The sequence below is a fragment of the Apaloderma vittatum genome, unplaced genomic scaffold (genome assembly GCF_000703405.1).
Source record: "Apaloderma vittatum isolate BGI_N311 unplaced genomic scaffold, ASM70340v1 scaffold18514, whole genome shotgun sequence".
Taxonomy (NCBI): Eukaryota; Metazoa; Chordata; class Aves; order Trogoniformes; family Trogonidae; genus Apaloderma; species Apaloderma vittatum.
The window spans coordinates 26,323-51,551 of NW_009713440.1; the positions used below are offsets into that span (position 1 = coordinate 26,323).

General features: G+C 42.4%; 1 protein-coding gene across 1 annotated transcript in view; it reads right to left on the reverse strand.

Moving 5' to 3' along the window:
• Positions 1-799: 799 nt before the first annotated feature.
• VWC2 (von Willebrand factor C domain containing 2) overlaps positions 800-25,229 on the reverse strand; it is a 53,388-nt gene continuing 28,958 nt past the window's right edge. The window contains exon 3 of the mRNA XM_009868397.1: positions 800-1,290. Within this exon, the coding sequence (XP_009866699.1) occupies positions 1,139-1,290 (152 nt within the window). The 3' untranslated portion in view covers positions 800-1,138. The remainder of the gene's footprint in view (positions 1,291-25,229) is intronic.

The window sequence follows — 25,229 nt, forward strand, 5'->3', positions numbered from 1 at the left end:
CACAGCATCAAGTTTTTCTCCATTTCTCACTCACCCCCAGTGAGGAGAGTGGGGGTGCACAAGATCTTGGGAGGTGACATAACAGGCAGGTGACCCGAACTAACCACGGAGATATTCCATGTAACATAACATCCAGCTCAGCAGTAAAACAGAGAGGAGTGAGGTTTAGGTAAGGTGAGCTACCTTTTGCTTGGGAACTGGCTGCCCACTGGTCTGCCCACAGGAGGTGGTGAGCGATTGCCGTTGTATTACATTATTGATACCGTTACGTTATCACCGCCGTTACGTTATCGCTGCTGTGCACGCACTTACCAGCATCTCCACCAGCTGGGTGATGTCATGTTGTTTCCGTCATGGAGGAATTTGTCCTGCTGAAATGTGTTATGTCTGAACTGAAAATCAGGAATGGATTTGTCTGATCAAATTTTTATTACAACAGCTATGGGAGACCAGTTTTGTGTTACCCATGGCTCCAAGTTACCTCAGCTGTGGACCAGTAGATGTGTACCAGTGGAACTAAGAGAAGGAGCTGACCCACCTCTACACAGCAATATTCATAAATCAGTGTATGTTCCCTGAAAGCATTATTCTACTCCATTTTCTTCAAAAGCAAGAACAAAGTTTTGACATATGCTGGCTCTCTTGTGGTCCATTAAACTGAAAATAAGGGAAAAAACCAAACAAAAACACACCAAAACCCCAAACCCCCAAACCCCCAAGAAAACCCTCATACGAGGAAACTAAAACAAAAATGTAATGTTTCAGCTGTGGTGCAGGTATACAACAGGGCAGGCAATGATACAGTACTTTAATCTGTATTGTCTATATAAAACATTTATTTTTAAGCTCTATAATGGTATTATAGAAATACATAGAATATTTTATAGAGTGTATTTTAGTGTACTCACTGTGAAAATAACACATTTATTAAGACAGGTATTCTTATGTCCAAACGTTTTAAATATATGGACTTCTTTGCCTTGCAGTATTATGTTACTTTGAAAAACAAAATATCAATATTTTATTCTTTGCTCCTCACCAGAATCTTCTCATTCAGACTTCCCTGGGTCATCTAGGGTGCTCACAGCTGTGAGATATTTTATAAAAACCACGAAAAGTACTTGGATTTGTACGTTTCCTATATTTGTTTGCACTCATGTCTAGTGCACATAGCTTGCCGTTCAATTCTCCACGTGCCTTCTTCATAAGTACAGTGACATATAGTGCATTCGTCAGTTTTCACCTCCCGGCCTGCTGGAATAACAGTGGTTTCTGCAAAGCAGTTCGGGCCTAGAAAAAGGAAAGAGTTTATTATGCAAAACCCGTAACACGTTGTGATCCAGCGCAGTTTGGTTTTAGTCTGGAGCACGGAAAACCTATCACGAAGAGAGTCACGCTCAGTGCATTAAACAAACATCAGCATCACGCACGAGGCATAAAAGTAGCAAAGAAAGCAAGGACCTTAAGGTCCCTTCCAACCCAAACCATTCTATGATTCTGTGGTCCTGCCTTCCAACGTGGTCGGATGCCTTCCGTACAGACTGTCCCGCCCTCCACCGGCGAAAGTGCAATAAAGCCTTTCTGTGGAACCTGCAACTGTGACAGAGACCCGGGCACAAACTGATGACATGGGTGAGTACAGATTTAAACTAGAGAAAGAAGTCAGCTATTGATACTACAACAGTGCTACCGTAGGCTGCTAGAGAGCTGATAGTAAGTGCCATTGTTTTTTTTCCCACTGGAGATAAGTACTATGTTTTGTGTAGTAATCAGATTATTTTCCATTTAATGAGAATCATAGAATGGCCTAGGCTGGAAGGGACCTTAGAGATCATCTAGTCCAACCTCCCTGTCGTGGGCAGGGATGCCTCTCAACTAGAAGACTGTCCTTTTCCAATAGAATGGATTAGCTCCGGCCTCTTCGTGATGAAGCTTTTCGCGTATAAAATGAAATATTCCATTTTATGTAAGCCAGCAAGTGTACAAACACTCCTTTTCACAGTACACCAAAATAACTTCATTTCCAAGGGTGAGGCAGGAGAGCAACCCACCAGCACTATGTTCACAAGACAAATCTGGTTCTTTGAAAAGGTGACATCCTCACATCTCTCTGCCGCAGAAGGCTGCGAATGCTGTATTATCCAAGGGTCTGTTAAAAATGTCTATTTCTGCATAAAAAATACCCATGCACCTGTAAAGCAGCACCAAACCCTACCAGTCATCTATCTATACAGTCATGTCCTCAGGGCAACTCGGCCCTTGCACTCACTAAGCACACGCCAAGGGCTGCTCAGGCAGAGCATGGACACTCAATGTCACTTTGGTACCACAGTCCATCAGGGCAGAATGTACAGTAGGGGCCAGTACATATTGATCTGATAGAGTGGAAACTCTTTAAATGACACAGGTGTGGAAAACCTTACCGACTGCCAAGCTGTTTGCCACAAAAGTGGCAAAATCACAGATGAGGATCAGTCTTCCACTGCCAGGGGTCTGCTCTAAAACCTAAGCCAAACAGTATGGCAGCTTCCTCTAAAGAATTACAGAATGTTAGGGGTTGGAAGGGACCTCTGCAGATCATCGAGTCCAAACCCCGTGCCAGAGCAGGACCACAGAATCTAGGACAGGTCACACAGGAACCCATCCAGACAGGTCTTGAAAGTCTCCAGAGAAGGAGACGCCACAACCTCTCTGGGCAGCCTGTGCCAGTGCTCTGTCACCCTCACAGTAAAGCTGCTCTTCCTCATGTTGAGGTAGAACTTTCTGAGCTCTCGCTTGAATCCCTTGCCCCTTGTTCTACCATGGGGCACAAGTGAAAAGAGGTTGTCCTTTCCTTCTTGATGCCCAGCCCTCATATACTAATACACATTAATTAGATCCCCTCTCAGTCTTCTCCTCTCCAAAATAAAAAGCCCCAGGTCTCGCAGCCTGTCCGTGTAAGGTAGGTGTTCCAGTCCCTTAATCATCCTCATAGCCCTCTGTTGGACTCTCTCAAGTAAATCCCTGTCCCCCTTGAACTAGGAAACCCAGAACTAGATGCAATACTCTAAGTGAGGTCTCCACCAAGGCAAAGTAGAGGGGGAAGAGAACCTCCCTCCATCTGCTGGACACACTCTTCTTAATGCACCACAGAATACCCCTGGCCTTCTTGGCCATGAGGGAACACTGCTGTCCCATGGATAACTTGTCCATCAGTACTTCCAAGGTCCTGCTACCAAGGTCCTTCTCCACGGAGCTGCTCTCTAGCAAATCACCTCCTAATCTGTACTGGTGCACTTTATTATTTCTTCCCAGGTGCAGGACTCTGCACTTATTCTTCTTGAACCTCATTAGGTTCCTCTTTGCCCAGCTCTTCAGTATGTCCAAATCTTGCTGAATGGCTGCACAGCTTTCAGGTGTATCAGCCAAGCCTCCCAGTTTCGTACCATCAGCAAACTTGCTGAGAAGACACTCTGTCTTGTCATCGAGGTCGTTGATAAAGATGTTGAACAGGACTGGACCCAGCACTGATCCCTGGGGGACTCCACTAGTTACAGGTCTCCAGCTGGACTCAGCACGATCGATCACCACTCTTTGGGCTCTGTTGTGTAGCCAGTTCTTAATCCATCTCACTGTCTGTTCTCCTATCCCACACTTCCTCAGCTTGTTCACAAGGATGTTATGAGAAACTGTGAAAAGCCTTGCTAAGGTCAAGGTAGACTACATCCACTGGTCTCCCTGCATCTACTTATTTAGTCACAACGTCATAGAAGGTTATCAGGTTAGTCATGCATCATTTCTCCTTGGTAAATCCATGCTGACTACTCCTGATAACCTTTTTCTCTTCTGTGTACTTAGACATAACCTCCACAGCAAGCTGCTCCATCATTTTTCCAAGGATGGAGGTACGGCTGATTGGTCTGTAGTATAAGAAATGTATGTTTTTAAAGTGCTTCTGAAAACCAAAGGTAGGGGCACGCTATGCATTTTAAAGCACAAACCAAGTAGCTCACAAATCAATTTTAATGGTTACCTCTTCAGCCAGGTTATGTGTTTGTGTAGTGACGCAGAGCTAAGAATTAGATGTCAAACTGACAATAAAGGCCTTTCCTCACTGAAGAGCTACCCTCTAGAAAGGACTTTCAGAACTTTGCTTCACCAAGTCATACCTATTAATCCTCTGAACATTTAAGCCAGTATTTGGTTTTAGGTCAGATTGTTGATAATATCTCTAACACGTGGCTTCTTCCATAGTTCTGGGTTGCTTCTTGCCCACTGAAGGCTTTGGATGCAGAATGGATAGCAAAATTCAGCGTATCTTATGTAAAATTCCCTGTTTTACTAACCTAATGCTACTGTGGTACTTTTGTGTTTGCAGTCCCTTCAGTCTGTCCATGCAAGGTATCACCTCTGGGCTGGACACCACAAGAAGAAGGACTTTGAGGTGGAACATGTGCTCCTGGGAGGTGCCCTAGCTTTCAGCTGACAGCATTATTAACTATGCTGTCCTCGGTGGAACTTTAAAACACTTCAACTCTAATCTACATCAAAATTTACATAATTCTGTTTCAGTTTAAATACAGTATTCTTCTCACATTTAATAAACCTTCATCCCAAAATCGGTTCACCTAAATATTAGGTAAAGATATTGCAATGTTTTGCATGCTGGCCTGTAATAGCTCCATGACTGACAAAGCTGTAGAGTTAAAATATTAAAATCAGAATATTCTTTCCATGGAGAATTTGTATGAAACCTGCAAGATCACTTGAAATTTAAACACTATGTAAAAGGCACAGGAGGAACAAAAGTGATGTCGAATCCCTGTGTGGAACTTATTTCATTCTGGGAAGGTAAATGTTATAGGTTATACTTGGTTATAAAAACCAACCAGAGAGGGAAGTAAAACGTGCAATATGCCTACTATAATTCACTAGGATTCAGAATGTAAATGCCTCCATGCACAATTAGCAGCACCTTAATGCCAGGCATGACAAGTCCTTCTTACATCAGAAAATTACTAAATGTAAAGACACAATAAGTTAGCCCTAAACTGTAAACTACTTAGTATGGGGGAGAAGTCATTGGTAAATCTACAGAAGAACGATAACCACCTATATGAGAAAGGGATCCTACAAAACTAAATGACAGCAACAAATAATTTTTCGGTATCATGCCACTTTTCTGGTTCGGCATGCACACCCATCATTACTGCAACTGCAAATCCTGCGCAGTACTTAAGACTGTCAATAGTCAACTGGCACCGCCGCCTCATCTTTTTCTTTGCAACAGTGGTTCCGCACAATATTGTGGTTAATGTTACAGAAAAGGTCAACAGTGAAAAGGGTGTGCTGACTGTATTACTGCAGTATCCTGTGCATAAATGTCAGGACAATGCAGCATCCAAACGTGAAAATAATTTCACAGGTCTCCTTTTATCATTTCTCCAAACCCTCAGACTTCTCCTAGGAAAAAAATAACAAACTGAGCTTCACCCCAAACCTCATTCAATTTCGAAGCTGTATGAGCTTGTCCTGGCTCTCAGGTGTCTTGTGGCTTCCTTCCCACTGAGCAGGCAATCTCATCCCTTTCCTTTTCCTCTGAGGAGCAGACTGACACAGCTGGGCTGGCCAGAGGTGACCAGCCTTTGGTGGCGGGGATGCAAGGGGCGGCAGCAGGGGGACCCTTGGCGCAGGACTACCCCAGCAGCACCTCACCTCCAGCAGTCCTTCCCCAGCCTGGGCCAGACAGATGGTGCTGATGAAGCAGCTCACGATCTGATTCTCTGTCTGCCTAACAGGAGAGTGGGGAATGAAGATTCAAAGGAGACAGTGAGGCAGGAGAGCAGAGCGGGCACACAAAGGCTGGTGTTAGACTCAGGAGTGCCATTTCCTCGCTCTCACTCAGCAGAGGGAGAGGCAGAAGCACACATCTCCACCACAACTGGGGCGGATAAACTGCCCTGAAGGTGTGGCGTTCACTGAAACTACTACTTTACTTAGAACTGGGCAGTTTATATTGATTTAGCAAGATTTTCGGCTTCCCATCACAAGGGCGAGCCACTTTTTGAGTTTTTAAAAAGGCTGCAAAATTACCTGACTTAGCACATGAAAAGCATTTCCAAGTAAATCGGGGCTGCTTCAGCTCCAAAGCGGCTGTGGGCTTTCTGATGGATGTTGCTGTTGCAGAAGCAGTGAATTTCTTCTCCTTGGTTTACAAAGCAGGCTGCTTTCTGAGCTCCTGCTTCGTAATGCTGCTGCTCTGTCTGACTTTAGCACCCGGTACTCGTTTTGAGCTTCTTTGATTTATAGCATAAACCTCCTGGGCCGCATCCCCAACCGCACACTCTTAGACAGCTCTAAGCAAGTCAGCGGTGCTGCACATCTTCACAGTGGATGAAGATCTTGCCATATCACTCGCAAATCTGGCAGAAAATTCCATGTGACATATTGGACCAATTCTGAATACAGCTCGAAATCTACCATGACATCATTTGTTTTCCTATGGTATATGCTGGCGCTGTCAGACTCCTCTTGAGCCAGACCATGCTGGTATCAGCAGAGATTTCTTTCCTAGGGCTAATGCATAGTTGCTGCCATCACGGCGAAGTCTTGAAGCAGCGAGTTCAGTGCAAATCCTTCGTTCTCACACTGAGCACCAGACTGGCAGGCAGCTCTTGGCTTCCCTGGAAAACACTGAAACCTAGCTCCCAGAAGCAACGTTCATACTGGGATCTAAGGAAATAGGAAGGCATTCAGAGTTCATAATGGGATCCTCACCTCCTAAACACTTAAAAAATGAAAAAAATTTAAAAAGTCTTTTCAAGGTAAATGCTGCTATTGTATTTTTTTTTTTAGTTACGCTTATCCTGTGAAAAGATTCCAATGACTTATATGTTATGCTTCAGTGTTGACAAATGCAACAATCTAATCAAAATGCAAATTTTGTTGTCTCGGAAGAAAACAGCCAATACCAATTATCATCAGGGAATGCCCAAGCCACTCACCTAAAGAAGCAATAGCACCTGTAACCTTGACAACCTTGCAAGAGGCTCTCTGAAGCTTCTCTTCCCTTTCCTCTCCTTCCAGAAAACCACAGCTTGTGCTATGGAGTTGTGCCGATTTCCTCTGAGCCTGCCCCTGCTTTTGCATGGGCATGTGTTCCATCAGCTCAAAAAAACCCAAGATACGGAATTTTGGCAAATTGTGTTTTCATCAAGCATTTTCTACATGTGTTAAGCCAAATTATGGACAAAGAAATCTGTTCAACTGCAAATTAATGTCTTTGCCTGGAGAACAATTCATGGCAAATTTTTGTCCATTGGAACTACATTGCAACCTTTGTAATTAACACTTTGATGTGAGCACTGCTGTGGGCTCTGGTTTATACCAAACTCCCTAATAGCTGCCTTTTCAATAGCTCCTTGCAGCAGTCAAACAGGTCACTTTCAAAATACCTGACAGCAGTCCCATCCAGTGCGAGAGTTTTCCATCACTCATCACTGCGGTATTAAAGCACTTTGTAAATGACATAGCCTCAATATTTAGCTTAGCCCCTTTTTTTTTAATTTACTTTTTTTTTTTTTTTCAAATTTCATGGCAAGATTTTCAATGGTTGCTACACAAAAAGGCAGATCCTACGCTTCATCTTGGATGTCTTGAGAACTGTGACATTACATGCGAGCTAGCTGTGGCACCTGCAGCAGCCAAGAGGAGATGCTTGAGGAAGTTAGGGGACAGAGTAAGCACAAGGACCCAGCTTCCAGCACCATCTGAACCAGAGACTTTGTAAATGGCTCCTGTGTGCTCAGTTAATGGATGGAGTGAATATATTTCTTTACGATTAACCTCTCCAATGTCTTGCTGAACCCATATAAGCAGCACTTAGTGGCACAGAAGTCCACAGCTCTTGCACAAATTTTTCTGTTGTTGCCCAATGCTTTCCTCCTACTACCTAAACTTGGTATCCCCAAATCCTCATAGTGGAAAAGGCAGTAACAACCCCCCCAGCTCCACCATCCCTTTGCTGTGCCATTCATGAGCTTATAGATCTGCATCACACTTCCCTTCCCTCCCGTCAGCCCACCTGCAGCCTGAGGAGGCCGGTTCTGCATCCCCACTGTCCCTGCTGACCTCCCCAGATCTCTCCCAGTTCTGCTACCTCATTTTCAGGCTGTGAGAACTGGACCTGCACACCACACAGAAGTTGTAGGAACACCACAGACTTGTATAGTAGCCCAGTGATATTACCTGGTTTGTTTCTCGTTTCCCTCCTACTTCCTGGCTTTTGCCTTTCTGTTGTGACCACTGATGAAAAAGTTGAGCTGACGTCTGCATGACACTATGAATTTTATATCAGATAGAAATCTTACAGAAACGAATGTTTCTTGTTACACTCAAGACAAATCTGCTTTTGCCTTTCTGCATTACAAAAAAGTTTCATTTTCCAGCAATGCTATTTGACAATCTTACACGTACAGCAGAGGTTTTCCTGTTCTTCAGTAATTTCAGGAACATACCAGGGAAAGCGAAGCCTTCCCTCCCACTTTTCAGATCTTTCTTCTTTCTGACATTCTGAGACTTCCTCCAGGATCTACCGCAGATGCCAGAGAGACTAATGAAACACCGAGCTGGAAGAAGAGATGCAGACAAGCTCCCTTCTTGCTTTCCAAGCTGTCTGCTGCTGCAGATGAGCTGGGATGCCACCGCACAAAACCAAGGACTCTTCTTCACCCCAGCTGGAAGTTACACTGTGGAGGCAGGAAAGCCAAGGACCAAACCACGGACAAACAAAGAGTGACTGCGCCCGCCTCCCAGCACAATGGGACACAAAGTCCCCTACACACCTGCTGAGATATTTGAGGTGGGTTTCACAATGTGCTAATGCAGCATGGAGAGACAAAATAAGGCTGCTCTGTCACGTCGCACCACGGCAGCAAGGGATTTGAGACGCAGACACTAACCTCCCTCATCCCTCTCAAATCTAATCAGTTCCTCCAGAGATGGTATCGGTATCTACTTTGTGCCCTTCCAATCTCTAATCTCTTCCAAAGGGCCTCTATCTCCCTGACTTTATTTTGTTTCCCCCTCATGCGAATACATATATATACACGCATACAATATGTCTATCTCCTGCAAAACATCAGCTCGGAAGAGAAGGCACAAAAATCAGCTAGAAAACGTAGTTTGTGATGAGGATTACAGCCGACTCTCATTCTCTCACAAAAATAAGTTCATCACCCCTGCTGCTGTCACAATCCTGACTGCTCCCAATCCAGCACAACCTTTTACTCGCCTCAGTACCTTTGGGTGCTACTGAACCAAGTCCAAAAAGCGAGTTTTCAATTACCGAAGAAAGATTCAGGTAGACCCAATTTTAAGAGCAATTTGGGACCCTGAAGAACCATGTACTATTTCTGTCATTTATCAATGCCTTAAGATACTGGCAATCAGAGAACCATGGCAAATATCCTAGCGGACATCCAGTAAATGTGTGTATAGCAGCTTTACCTAGCCACTATGAGAAGTAACAAAAAGGCAGTGTGTGCAATGCACTACCTTTCATGAAAGCAGCATTTTGTTCGTGCTAGATAAGAACCTTTGTGCTTTTAAAAATAATAAAACCCCTCCCTCTGTTAGGGTCATGCTTTGTTAGATGTACAGGGAACTGACAGATTGGAAGAAAATCTGCCAAGGGCAAAACAATTAAAAATAACATTTTTGCCACCTACTTTAGAAGGATAAGTACAGCAGTATCTGCTGCAAATGGACAGGCAGAAGAGCGCTCGATGAACTTCTCCTGTAACTAAATGGGGTGATTGTGCCCTCAGCGGCACTGCTGTGCCAAAGGGGGTATCAAAGCTCCGGCACCTGCTGTGGTCTGTGTGTGTGCACTCGTGTGCGTCCACATGCTTTAATCCAGAAGATAAAACAAGCCATAATCTTACTTAAAAGTTGAGTTTCAATATTCTGCTTACAAGGCCCATAAGTCCTGTTTATAATTAAGTTCCACTGTTTTAATTTTTCACTTATCACGAGTGACAGCAATATTGATGAACGTTTTGTTCCAGCCCCAAGTCCTAGAAATTGGAGGAGCATCCAGAAATCCTGCCGAAGACAGAACAAACCACCACGGCCACTGGACTGATCCCTTCCACCACTGCTTATTCCTAACTCTTGATTCAGCATTGCTTTGCCCTTTCCAGTGACATTTGCATCCCTGGAATGGCAATGCCAGCAGACACTACCAAAACCAGAGCTGCACAGTCACTTTTGCACAGACAGAAGTTGCTCGCGGGAAGGTAACAGTCCATAATCCTGCTGCTGTCGCTGTCTCCTTGGATTTTCACGTGTATTCAGAGAGCAGAATTTCAGACCCCTCCTATTTTGTACTGAATAAATAGAAGGAAAGGAACATCGAACATTACACCATCCAATACCACCTGAGCCAAACAGAAAGCCTCGGAGCATAAAAGGGCCCAATTAAATAGGAGGCTCGAGTGCCATAAAGAAACTACATCAAACAACTTTGTCTATCAGATATAATATAGAAAGACATGAATACTCTACTAAAAATTATTTTCAAAAGTCCCATGACTTGTAAAAAGATATTGTGTTTCACCCAGAAATGGCACCAATTAGACATGAGCTGAACATTTTGTGTGCCTGACAGAAAATTATATCAACACTTAGAAGCCAGCAAGCTGTGCATCAATTTTGCACTCAGCTTTCTCACACCTCATTCACCACTCAGATGATTAGGAAATAGAGACACTGGGCTTGAACACGTCAGGAAAATTCAAGTCAGATGCCTCAGAAAGACTCGGGGGCTGGTGCTGCTGTCCCACAACCCAGTTAGCTGCCAGCCCTGATGGACGGCACCAAATTTTCACAGATGTTACACCACTAGAAAAGCCTACTGCCTGCACTCCCTCCAGCTCTCTGCTCCCCGCTGCACTGGCCAGGCGAGATACTGAACCAGCTCGGGCTAAAAACGATGGTTTTGGTCCAGGACATGCCCTGCAGCGCAGCATCCTGCAGAGATGCTCGTGGCAGAGCTGGGCTGCTGCATGGGAGCAGGCAGGGGTAACACAGCAAAAGCATCATCTGCTTGCTCAGACCCTTTCTGAAGCCCAGAGAGGGTGGTCACGTCTAAGAAAACAACCCAGTGGATCGCTCAGTTTCCCCTCAGATACAGAAAGCTGCAGCAGCATTGCCAGGCACTGCAGGGACAGACGGACTGACAGTGGTAGTGGGATGTTGTGTGGGCTGCAGCGGGGTGAGCTGCTGCCATCCCCAGCCACTGTAGTGTGAGGGCTTAAAAGCTCTGCTGCTGAGGTTATCGGGGCTAATCCTTCCCTTTCTTAAGTCCTTAATTCATCCCAGTTTGCCTGCTGGGCTCGGTGGGGCTACTGGGGGCCTGGTGAAAGACCTGCTCAGCACTAAGTCATCTTCTTCGCACTGGGAAACCTCAGCTCAAAAAAGCAAGCCACGTGAAATACTTTTGTTGAAAGATCCCCAACAAGGTAGCCTAAAAACTATTACGCCAATTTAAATATACCCTGCGCTTCCAAAAGCATACACTACAGGCCAGCAATTTAACGCATCAGAGACCTGCAGAAAACGCTGGAACTAGAAGCACATTTTAATTAACCAAAACACTACAGCACTGGTGGACTGGTGCGTCTATCAGGCAGGTTAGTAGGTTCACTGAGAAGCGTACAGTAACCCACGCAGTAATGCGCAGGATTGTACGTGTCCTGAAACATATCCTAAATGCAAGATGCTAATGAAATAAGAGATTTTGAGAATTATTACGGAAAAATCTCAAAAGACTTCAGCTAAATTGAAAGCTGAGTGGCACCGAGGTACAGTATAATGCCGCTTTGGCAATGAAGTGGAATCTAAATTAGTGCACTTTTCCAGTCACCACAGAACACTGGGTGGCCAGGACAGAGTATGCAAGGATGGCCAGTGGCTACTTACAGCTACAAGGAATTACTCAATCAAACCACCAAAACATTATTAGTCAAGCATCAGATGTTTTTTTCATCCCACTTTAGAACAAGTACACTGAATACCATTAAATCAGGCATAATCTTTCTTACTGAGAGTGCCGCATATAGTAATACTCAATGTAACATTATTCAATTCCAGAAAGACTGTCACAGCAGACAATGACAACTCTGCCAATTAAATATTCCACTTGCAAACTCAGGTGTTTTATAAGGGATTGGTTTGGCTTTTGTCACCATAACTGACGCTTGCTTTGTTTTTTGATTTAGTTATGACCTCAGGGGCTTGCCTACACAGACAGATTTCCAGCTCCTCCTTCAAATTCCCTAGAATTGGTTTGCTCTGGTTGCAGTCGTATGGAGGCACCTGACAAATCTCTCTCTAGGTCATCAGCTGCTGAAGTGACAGACACCAACCTAGGAAGAAAGCATCTCCACCAATGGAGCAGCCGTTTCGGGTCCCAGACACCTGTGCAACCCCCTCACACAGACAAGCCGTGAGCAAAGTTGTCAGCTGCAGAAAAAGGGAACAGAAATTGAGACTCTTAAAGGGAATAAAGTTTGTGCCCTAACAGAAATAAGTGGTCTGTCACATCTGAACTGCTCAGACTTCACACCCAGAGACTTTGGGCTTATGGCAGCTTCTGGACTGTGTCTGCAACCTTGTGTCCATTTCCTCTAAGCTAAAGGATAAAAGGCCTCTGAACCCAGCAGAGACTGATGTCAGCGCAATTAAACATTAAAAAAACCTTAAAAATCCCAGTTCTACAAAAGAGTTTCTTTAATATGAACTACACACTGACCACTTCCCACCTTTCTTATTTAGAATGTTTCCAAAAATTTGCTTCCTAAAAATAGATTCATATAGTACCCTTTATTGCAGAGATAGAAGTGACAAGGATCTATGCCAAAAAAATAACTGCAATTGTTGTCATGTCATAAAAACAATGAATTTTAACAACATCCTTTGCCATGCATTGTTAACTTCATGGACAGAAATAAAAAGCTGTAATTCTAAAAAACAGGTGCATGGGAATCAGAATGGAAGCCAAAGAACCTGTTTACTCACCAGCCCTAATAAATTACCACTATCGTTAGGCATGAAAATTTACAAAATATACAGTTGTAATTGCTGGTTGTTTTAACATGATACTAGTATTACGCGAATATACCTGGAAATAACAGAGATGTTATGTTTTCCTAGGAAAAAATCTTTATTAACTACAAGATATATCTAAGTTACTCTGCAACTGAGAAAAATCACAGTATTTTTCTGAGCAAACAAGAAGCTATGCTTTGCCCTCCATGCTGCCAAATCAGTAATTCTACTTCTTCCGCCCCTTTAATGATTTTCCCCTGGTGGTTATGAAACACAACCCTGAGACAGCTTTGCTTTGGAAAGACTGTGTTTTGTACCTGTTCAGGAAGGCAAAGAGAAAACATCATAAAAACGATGCTGTGAGAGCACACCCTTCCTGTCCCTGGCACCCCAAACAGCTCTGCTCCCACGGCTGGTCAGGATATGACCCGGGGAAAGCCTGGCACCTGTCCTCCTGGCGTTAAGCCACTCAGCACCCAGGTTTTGCCACCAAAAAACCGAGGGATCTGGTCCAAGCCAGCCACCTGCGGCCCCCATGTACAGAGGGAAATGAGGAGGCACCTCCACGGCACCTCTTTCTGACAGATGCTGCCACAGCAGGTCACGAGCCTGGTCTACAGGTCGTCTCCTTCACGAGCACACAGGTGCCCCCCTCACTTTTCAGCCCAACTTCTTACCCTATTGAGGTCCTGCACAGCACAAAAGCTGAGCTGCTTAAATAGCACAGCAATTTGGACCACAGAAATACTCACCTAATAGTAGTTGTTATTCTGCTGATCAGAGACTGTCAACAAGTCAGAGCTGCAAATTTAAGACTCCATTCCTGAGATCTCACATACTCAATTTAGGACTGTGTCTGAAGACAGCTGTTTAGAAATGCAACCAGGTACTCAGTAAATTTCAATATATTAAGTTGCAACATAGAAATCCATCACTGGCTATCAGAAGTTAATTCCCTTTCATTTCCATGCACATCACCCTTACGCAGCTCATGAATCAAGAACTGGCTGAGAGAGATGCTCTGGGGTAGGAAGAGCAGGAAACCAGAAGACGGAAGAGTGATTTGTTGCAAAGGCAAAGGAGTAGAAAGCCACTGGTGTTGGAAGAAACCCAATTAGTGGGGTTGCAAGCAGGAAGGAAAAAGGCAGGAAAGCAGGCAGGGTGACTGGCAAACTGATTTTAAGGGACAATCTCTTTGTGGAGATGAAAAGACAGGTGATTTGAAGTGAGAGACGTGAATTATGAAAGGTACGGAAGCCAGTTTTGTTAAACACAAAGATTTTCTCTCTCAAGCTATACAAATCCTTTCATCTCAGAGAAGTATAGCAGCACAGAAATTGCATGACCCTTGTCAGGGCAGACATAAAAGAGTATGCACTACACAAAACAAATCTTCCACACTGTATCGCTTGACTTCTTCATTTCTAGTGTCTGACTCTAGTGCTTATTTTTCCACGTGCCAGAAAGTTAAGCCCACTATTTGATGCTGCAGTGCTCTCCTCCTGTGATGCAATTAGTGTACACTCTTTCTTTGCCATTACACAGGCGTACGAAATTGGGAAGAGAGCAGCAAAGAAGTCAATGCCCTTCGAGCAGACAGGTTTATATGTACAGTGTCAGGGCCTACTGAGTAAGAAACGTCAGGTGATGATGGTAAGCTGAATGGTTCCTTCAGCATCCCCGCTGCTGCTTTTTAAGAGGTAGCAACAGCTCTAGTTTGCGTGTTTAGCCAGCAACTGTAATGTCAGAGGGTGGGCTGTTTTGGCTAGGAAGATGCAATAGTTCGTCCTAGGGAAGACAGCAGGATACAGCCACACCTTCAGAAGAAACCAGGGCTCATTTAGAGTTTGCTGGTTTTAGCCAATGCAAGCTCATGATCTAAGCAGCCAAAATTCATAAAATGGATGTTGCAAAGATGTCTGCTCTTCTAAAAACGAAGAGGCAAGATATTTCCAGTCAGCAGCTGAACTGTTTGAATGTCCTGCTGCTAAGCCAAAAGCATGTGAGGATGCAGGAACTGCCAGCATCACTTGAGCCCCTGTTCTCAGGAGCAGCCATCAGGCTCCAGCAAAGACGGTCTGGAAAAAGTAAGAAATCAGATCAGGCCTTTCATTAATTTAACAGTCCAGAAAACTCTCCTTACAAAACGCAAACTGCTTCCAGGCAATGGCCCCCAAGCTGGCACTGGGCGGCTGGGCTGCTTCCTAGATCTCTCTTTTTTTCCCCCAACACATCAGACCTCTGGGGCAGATACTGAGTTATTAAAACTAGTGTTTGTATTTACAGTAATAGAATTATTGTAAACCTATTTTTAAATATTCCACATATTATATGTTACTTCTTGGATGAATATCTCCAAAGGCAAGTATTATGGAAATAAAATTTCTGGGGGGAAAACAGCTGGTGTTTTTATGTTTATCTGAAAGCTATGTTTGTTTTCTCCTAGGCAGAACTGGAGCCTTATGAAGTTGTAAATGATTCCCAAGACACACTGAACTGACTTTCACAAAACTCAGATTAGTGCACTAGAAAAAGAGTAGTAAATAAAATGAAAGCAGCAAAACTAAAAATTACATTTTAGTTTTCTAATGAAGTTATTACTCAAAAATGTCCTGCAACTAATTAATTTGATTTATTATTAAAATGTTAGCTACTTCATTTGGTTTTGGAGTATTCTTCTATTCTGTGGTGATAAAAATGATCACTGCTCACCTGCAGCACACACAGCACAAGGAAGACCTGGGAAGCCAGTGCAGAACATAAAATACTAGTTTACAGAAACCCCCTAGAAGACAAAATTAAATTAAAAGGAGGAGCTCTTAATTACGGAGTGCATCAAAGTGCTGTAAAATATATGGGATTCAGAGATGTGGAAAGGGGATGCTTTCAGGAGAAAAAATGATGTCCTAGTGAAGGAGGAATACCAGCCTCAAAGGAGAACCACCAGCTCCTCTGACCCTTTTACAAGGTGTCATTTATTCCTGTCTTGCTCAGGAGTTTAACTTGCAAGTATTCCCTTTGCACTTGATATCAGAAGCTTTAGTAGCACAATACATAATTGTAAAGTCTACAACCATTAAAAGACTAGTAATTTCTCATTCTCTATTTCAAGTGTGTGTGTAATTTATGCCTGTGCCACTGAAATCCTTGTATTTACATGCATTCAAAAAATGAGTCCTGTAAGGAATCTTTGCAGAACAGAAGCTCTGGATGGTTTTCAAGAGAGGATGGAGAAGTGATCAGGAGAGGAGTAGCATTAATGGGTTTCATTTCCACTAGAGAATGCACAAAGACTGGAGGACAAGAATATCCAGTCCAACAAGAGCAAACAATCTGAGTCATAAAATACCTAAATTGATTTTCTTCCCTTTTTATTTGCACCTTATGTTGCTTATTGCATTGCAAACTCTTCAGGGCTGAGGCTGTTTCTTGCAATTTTTTTTTTACGTAGGACTTTGCAAGTTAGAGCCCCAATCCCAATTTGGAAATTCATTACAATAATTACAATCAACATTTTTCTTTCTATAGGATCACTCAGGGCTTTGCCTGACAGTGCACACACCAAGTGCGAGCTATTTGACAGTGCTACTAAATTATGAGGTAACAAATCTCATTGAACAGTGAAGAAAAGTTAAAACACAGGTGTCTAAGAGACAAAGGAAACAAAGAATGATTACAGTCAGAAGAGCTTTTGGGGTTCTAGCAGTAGTTACACAAACATACCCACACATGGTAACATACAAAAATCAACAAGGTGGTTCTGCAGCGATTGCATTGTGTACAAATCTGTATCCACCAAACACTAAAAGTCCACTTGTGGTGCTGTGAGAGCCGGCAAATATTTCAGCTTCTCCACAGACTCTGTGACTCTATCAACCTTGCTCTTATGTCCCTTCCTCTGCCTTTCTTTCCGAAAGGAACAGTGGCAGCCTTTGCAGTCTCTTCCCATCAGCCAGCCCCACCTCCTCCATCGTCTCAGCTGCTCCTCGCTGCATCTTCTCCACATCTACCACAAGCCTCCCCAGCTGCAGAGACCAGGGCTGAACGTTCTGCTCACACAGGGCTGCATTGGTGGGTGGGGAAAAAAACAGCCCCCTCTACCTTGTTCTCATTAACCTGCTTGATTACAGACAGCATTGCTTCTGATTACAGGGAGTATTTTGTTGGTTTTGTTGCCTTAAACAGTCCATCGAGCTGGTGACTTCAGAGACTTCTCAGTGATAGCTCCTGAGCCGCAAACGCCGCTTCCCAGCCTGGCACCGAGGCACCACCTCAATCATTTACCCCGTGGGCATCACTGCACGCTGAACCTCAGCCCTCACCTTTTTACCGGCCCTGTTTTGTGAGCTGCTTTTGGAGATGTTTGCCACTAGCACAGCATATGACTATCCCAAAGAGCTTCGTACCACACAAAACCCTGGAAATCAACTGCACGTTCATCCATTCACTGATGAAGGCATCGATTTCCCCAGGAATCGACAGAGGAATGCCTTGGCCCCTACACTCCTTGCATTTTGCTTTATTAGATTTTTTCCATTAATATATCTAACCATTTTTCAAAACCATGCAAACCCTTGTCAGCCAGAGAAACTGTGGCAACGATGTCCAGAGTTGCACCCTACGTCAGTTTGCTTGCTTTGAGCCTTCACCTCATAATTTCTCTGAGTTTGACTAGTTGTTTTCCTGTGAGAGGCAGAAGAGGTGTTATTCAGAGGACGAGCAGCTGAGTTCTTGATCCTAAGGGCTTTCTCCTTTACAATGCCTTCCAGCCAAGGGTTTCAAAATGTATCTTGGGACTTACATGCTCTAAAATTAGCCACAGGTCTATACATTTATATTTTGAGGATCTGTTCACTTGCTATTCACTTCACAAGAATAGCAATGATTTTTAATACATTGTTCCCCTTATAAACATAAGGGAAAAACAGAAAATCACCTAAATCCTTTAGATGAAAGTGACATTTTTTTTTCTTAAAACTGCAGTCCAAAGACACTAACTGAATTCTAACAGCTATTAAATATACTCTTGCTATCTAAAGTGCATGTGAAAATAATGTTTCCAGTATTACTATTTCCAGGCTAACTAGGGATCATTTTACTTGTAACTTGCAATCACAATAAAAACCAGAATAATTTTTAAGGGAAGTCTTGACCATAATGCTGTGAGTAAAACAACTTAAATGCTTTAAAACAGACTAAAGCACTTTGGAACAGAAACTTTTACATAAAATTTGTATCATTCTGGGCAAATTACATCAAGAATAAAACACATCAAGGAGTCTCTTCCCTCAAGCATGAGTGTCAGTTGATTTCTACTGTATCAGGAACAGTGCTCCGGGTAAAAACATCCCAGCAGCAGGGAAGAATAATCCAGTTGCAAAGATAAGATTCTCTGAGGGAGTCATATGCAAACAGAAGAAAGAGCTCTTCAAAATGCCAGCAAAAAAAAAAAATACAGTTAAATGCATCTTCATATCTGGCTAGTGCTGCAAACACCACAACTGTCAAATGATACTTGGAATAAGGCAAAATACCCTACTCAGTCAAACAATCAGGCTGATATATTTAGATTTCACATTTTAAGCCTTCTTGGCATGTTGTGTCATTCTCCCTGGGCATAAAGTATTAGCAAATAGAACTCTACACTTGTAATTATGAGACTCGTATTTTAGCTAATTATGGCATAATTGATCATATTAAATAAACCCGTGTGGACAAGTAATGACTGAACACAGATACTGACAAATCTGAAAAGTGCAAACTCTTAAAATGGGATAAAATGTCAGATATAACGGAAACTAGCAAGAAAAACTTTTCTTTTTATCTCTGTGGCACTTCCTCTCCTTAGGCTTCACTTCTTTTCAAAGTGGAGCTTCTAAAAGCCGCACTCGGTCACTGATTTTTCCCAATAACTAATCTGTCACAAGTTCTCCTGCACATAACATTGCTTTTAGAAGACTATTTCTAACAGTTTCCTGGTTAAAAGCCAGATTTCACTTCCAGACTGTTAAAAAGGGAGAAAAAAAACCAACAAAAAAACATCTCAAGAAGAAGGCTAGCCTGTCTGGCCATATCTGACTGCATTCAACTTCCATTACAGACAGACTTCCTACAACTTGGGTTCTTGTTTGCCTTCTACTAAAAGAAAGATTTTAAGAAAAGCTTCCACCCCTGCCACGTTTATTTTTTTTTTTCCGCCCTTAAGTTTTCAAATGTGAGCTCTATGAAAAGCCTGCAGGAAAATGGCACAGGGCATTCAACCACGTGGATTTAGGAGAACAGAGCACCTTGGCCACAGAGCAATAAAAAGATCAAGAAATTGTGGAAAAATAAGAGAGTGAGGAAATTAAACAAACAAGCAAGAGAAGTTTCCGTGCAGAAATGTGCATGTCTGCATGTTCAGGAAACCAGGCTCAAGGCATCAGAAGGATCTGAAACAGGCTCACGTAGGATTAATCAAACTTAAATTAACTTTAGTTATCCAGCTATCAGGGCATGAGCACCTCACATCTACGCAAATTTTCTCAAATCTATCCCATCACCAAGTCCACGCACATTGCAGTATCCAGTACTGCACATTATTCCTCTTACTACCTCTTCCACATAAACACAAGTAGCATCTCCTATGCATTCTTCCTACATTTTTATACCTGCATTCCCTAGAATAAACCTACCACTACCAAAGAGCTCCAAGTTCTTATTCTGTTTACCTTTCTGTCTTCGCCTCTAATCTTTCCATCTCTTCCTACTCCTGTCAATTTGCCTTTTTTTTCTTACCCTTAATCCCTCCTGATTTCTAAGACAGCTGCAGGACACTGTCTGGTGAAATAACGCAACTTCACGCTGCCTGTTGGGGCACAGGCAGTAGGACCCGACCAGAAAGGTGCAGGCACCACACCACAGTCCCGCAGACGGGCACCGTGTGTGCACCAAGCTGCACAGTCATTTCAGGAACCCCGCGTCCTGGCGAGGCATTTGCTTTCTCATCGTGGACGTCACAATTCTCGTTAGAGGAGGGTGTGTAGCACAAATTCACCCACACGTCTCCTGAACTTCTGCAGGACGTGGATAAAAAAGCTAGACCTGACACCTCGGCCATCCCTAACGCACCCAGGAATGTCCAAGGCAGCCCCAAAAAAGCTGTTCCTGCTTTGTCATTTCCCAACAGCAACATGTAAGCGTGCATCTCACAGAGGGGTTTTTTGGGAGGCCTTTTTTACCCCAGCACAAACCAAAGAGTCATATTAGGATTCTAATGAGAATCTATAAAAAGACGCAGTATATATTGTCTATTGTTTTTGTCAGGAAAGCTTTAGCTTCTTGAAATCTCCACATTTCTAATTTGGGCTAGATATTGGCTTTATTTGATAGCATTGGATTAATTGCGAGTTTCTTCACATAATTTCTTTTTTGATCATTACCATTTTGTTTTAAAGGCTTACCCAATATGTAGCATGCCGAATATCTAAAAAAGCTTAGGTTTTTTTTTCTCCATCCAGCACACTGTGTCACTTCACAGTTGCATGTGTCCCTTCCTCTTTGACTTTTTGCCCTATAGTTATTGCAGTTTTTGAGAGCTGATAATTTAGGCACTAGAGGTCTGGCAAGCATCCACATTTTTGCTCATACTTTTTCTGTCTTTGGATAGACTTTTTCTAAGTCATCCAAAGCCTAAAGATTCCCCACAGGTTTTAACACAAAAAGTTGCACGTGCAACTTTGGAACCAAAACAACTGCTCACAGTGGTTGTGTTCATGCACCCATGCACATACTCATATAAACTGAAATATTAGGTCTGGAGAAGTTCAGCCAACTTAGAAGGGCTCAAATGTCCCCTCTCAGAAAGAATGACACTGAAGAAACACAGTGAATGACGATGGGCATTTGGGCATTGCAGATCTATGATTTTAGTAAATTATAAATACATTTATTTGGATGTTCCCTAATTCATGCTTGTTTAGTAATAGTACTTGCAGAAACCATAGCCCAAGCAGATTGTAAAGCATCTTTCAGAGCAGTTTTGCATTAATTGCAGCCTATGAACTTCTAAGGAGGAGACAGATAACTGTAATTTTTTAATAGAAATGCTTCAAGTTTCTTTTGACATAGATTTAATGCACATAAGAAAGCATAATGTACAGTCAGTCAAAACAAGATTATCTTAGCTATAGGAAAGCGAAAAAAAGAAGCAAGAAGTAGTTTTAGTAGGAAAACTTAAATCTCAAAAAGTAAAAATCCCACTTTTGCCGTAAAACAAGTATTATATGAGAGAAATTTGTAAAACAAAACAAAAAATACTCCCACGGACTCATGCTTCTTCCCTATTTAATTTTGAAAAATTTGCAAAGCATCTTCTACAGACCTAAGAGTTTGGTCACTTCTACATAAGCCTAGTACACCCGAGTCCCTGGTTGTATTATTAGAAGGATTTTCTGCAAAAACATATACGTTTTTTTTCTAAAAAAAGAACTTCCATTAAAAAAAAAATTACTCCCGTCTCCTCATCAGACTGTCCACATAAATTACATTAATTAGCATTAGCTTCTATGAAGATGGTCAGGAGGTTAGCACAAAAGTGGTAATCGCTCTGGACCTCATCTCTGGACATGCTGGACTAGACTTGCGTCATTTCTCAGCTGCTGCTCTCTCGGCAGTGGATGCAAACAGGCACACATCCCGAATCGCTCTAGCAGCTGACTGTAAACAATAAAAAAGTCTTTTGAATCTATGTTTGTTTGAAGGATTAAAAAAGGAAGACACTTTGAAGGATTAGAAGACAAACAGTAGCAAGTTGGAAATAATGTCACATCTCTTAAGCTGCAAAACTCAAGGTATGGGCCAGAGACTTTTAAAACTTGGTTAGTTTTACCCAGCTAGAGGTGTAATTAAACGTGGCTGGAGAGCACACTTAAAAAGCGCCTCAAGGACTGCTTCAGGCTGTATGAGTTCTGTTCGTCTCCTCAAAACATGGAACTTGTCCAAGCACTTTCAGGACAACACAACCGGCCAGCAGTCTGCTCCTCATGCCCAGCAGGTACTTGCGTGCCCTGGATCTGCTCTCACAACACAAATACACATAGGGAAGCTCCTTGCTGCGCAAAAAAGACCTTGTACTGAAAATAAATATCCCTCGGCCTCGTGTTCCTCTACTGACACCCAGGTACTTGGGCCTGCTATCCCTGCACAGGCTGATGAGAAACTAGAGAAAGGAAGAGTCTGCCTTTGCCTATGGCAAAAGACTTTTTATTGAAGAGACTTTTCAAAGAGCAATAGATTCTTGTACCAAAAGCATACAAAAGATACCTGATTTGAGAATGCAGTCCATCAGTTAGAGACTCATTCTCTTATTTACTGGAGAACAGATCACTCTGCATGGACGTCTTAGCTTTGCAATATCACTGGTTCCTTCATTATGGGGTAATTCTGAATTCAATACTAGGAGAAAATTCCAAAACAAGTTAAAAAATGACAGCAATAAAGACAAGTTTGGGTTCCAAACCACCAAAACCATTATGGCCTATGACCAACCCACCATCATAGCGGCAACAGTATTTAAAATATAGTAACAGGAGCACAGAAATCAACCACAAAGCATTCGTGGAATATGACAACCCTACTTTTTTTCCCAATGAGTAGCACTAATTCTACGTGATAGCCACACGCTTACTCCATGTCCCCACCTTTCAGTCATAGAGGAGAGGGAAACTGTTACAATCTGAGATGAAAAATCTGAATCAGGCAACTTTCAGTTGTATAGCAGAATTTGCTTTCCTTAGAGGATTGACAGACTTGCCACAAGGGTACTTTTCAAGATGGTCACCAAGATGAAAACTGGATGCCCTAGTGGCAACTTTGTTGATTTTGTTTGTAGTTCAGTTACTAGCAGTCCACACAGTGTTGGAAAGCTTTTGTGCCAAAAAAAAATAAAAGCCTGCTTAAACCCTAACAAGGCCATTTGTCTAAATTATTGGTAAATTGAACATAATCAAAAGCATTGATGGTGTTAACAAAACATCTACAACATTTCTGAAACATGACCAATAATCAGCTATGCATGAAAGCACAAAACAAATCTTTGAACTTACATCATGCTTTACGCTGAAAGGAGATTTCCTAAAAAAACCCACGATGGAGCAAAACCATTCATTTGGAGCAAACAGCTGCAGGTGACAATAGTAGAAGAAAAAACTCTATCATTTCATCAACATTTACTAAAGACTCATGAACTTGTGAGTCAATGAAAGCCACTCCAACCTATCCAACAAAAGAGAGGAGCTGTGGAAAGTTTCTCCAAATCTTTAATAAACTGTTCTTCCGGTTAATGAAAAACACCTGCAAGAAAACATCTCTTCTCAGATCACCTCTACAGCACAAATGACTTAGCTTGTGCTTCATCCTACATACAACAGACCCAACTCAGTCCTGATATTAGTGCAACAGATGTGCACACACGGCACACTGCTCAGGCTCTGCAATGATGTCATGTGTTCAAGTGTAACCGAAATTCAGAACTTGCAACACAAATTAATCAAAGATTAATCACAATGTCAATATATGGGCTCAAAACCTTCAAAGCACTGACAGATTGAAATGCTTTTGTGGTGTGATATCTTACTGGGAAATCTACACATCTGGGCAAACATTTGTTAAGGAATATCCTTCTTTTCCCGTGTGTTAATCCACACAGTGCTTGCTTTGTTTTCCTGCAGGAACTTCACGACGTCACACACAAACTTCAACACCTCTAAAACACAATGACTGTTACAAGTTAACAGTGCTACAAACTCTCCCTTGCCAAAACAGAATCTACTCATCCAGCATACAGAAATCAAGTATCAGCTGGAGACAGCTCCTGCAACACAAGTGCCTCGTGCCAGGACCAACAAGCTACGGACATATAACCAATACTAAAAGGAAGGCTGGAAATTCAGTGGATTCTGAAGCAGCTCAGAGCTTTCAAAATGAGTTTGCATCCTTTCTTGCCAGGTCAGTCATAGAATTATTTAGTTCTGCTCTGTCCTTTCAAAGTCATCATTCCATGGCTACTTATATGAAACTTTTTAATGTAAATAAAAATGTCTCCAGCAATATATTAATAATGTATTTATCACTCCTAGGCTACCACCATGAGGTGGTCATCAAGGCCAAACCAGAACCATCGAGGCATAACCCAAAAAACCAACTAAAACATCTGTCACCTCAGGCTGCAACAAGTTAAAATTTCGGATGACAGCTCAATGACTAAAGCAGAGCACTGTAGGACACCTACCCATTCAGAAGCATGGACTGCAATATAATTATGTTTTATGGCAGCCTTTCTGTGGCATTTTCTCCTCAGAAAGGCTAGGTGATAAAAGAATTAAAGTAATTACAGAATATGTACCAGAGGACACTACTCAGGGGACTAAACTGTGATCCTGCCATGAGCTTACTGTAAGTACATGATTTTATATACAACTTACATCCTGCCCTTGTCCGTGAGGTATTGAAATTACACCAAAACTCACTGCAGGAGCACGGTTTTCAAAATGTGCATACACACATATACAAACTCATATATAACTGTATGCTTTGTGCATTACTTAGTACATTATTATAGAATGCATTGTACATACAACTATTATAAGTTGCACTGTATGTCTACGTTGCAGAAAGTGTAAAGGTAATATTCTACTTAATATTCTAGATCGGATGAAAAAAATGTATACATATGGTTAAAATATAGCAGCAAACAGAAGACTGCCAATGAGATAATTTCTTCTTTCATATATTTGCCAAGATCTGGGTCTTCTTTAGGAAAACCTAATTTTTTTTTCTAAGCAGCGTACAACTTGCAGGGGTGTACATGTGCTCTCACTGTCCACGCTAACCAGCCTGAGAAGAGGAACATCAAGCTCTGAGGGAAGGATGTTCAGGCCACTGGCTCTGCACAGTTCCCTTTAGAGCTGTTACCTCACGAAAAGCACAGCTGCATCACCTTACACTAATTATAAAATAGCTTGTTTAATTCCCTTCTCCCCCTTTAAGAAAGTAAAAAACCAACTCACTAATAAGCAACTTAAAGAGAATAGTGCAACTGTGACAGCATCCTGCATAGAAAAATACTAGTTTGCGGTTCCTCACCTCTGAAAGACTGGAAA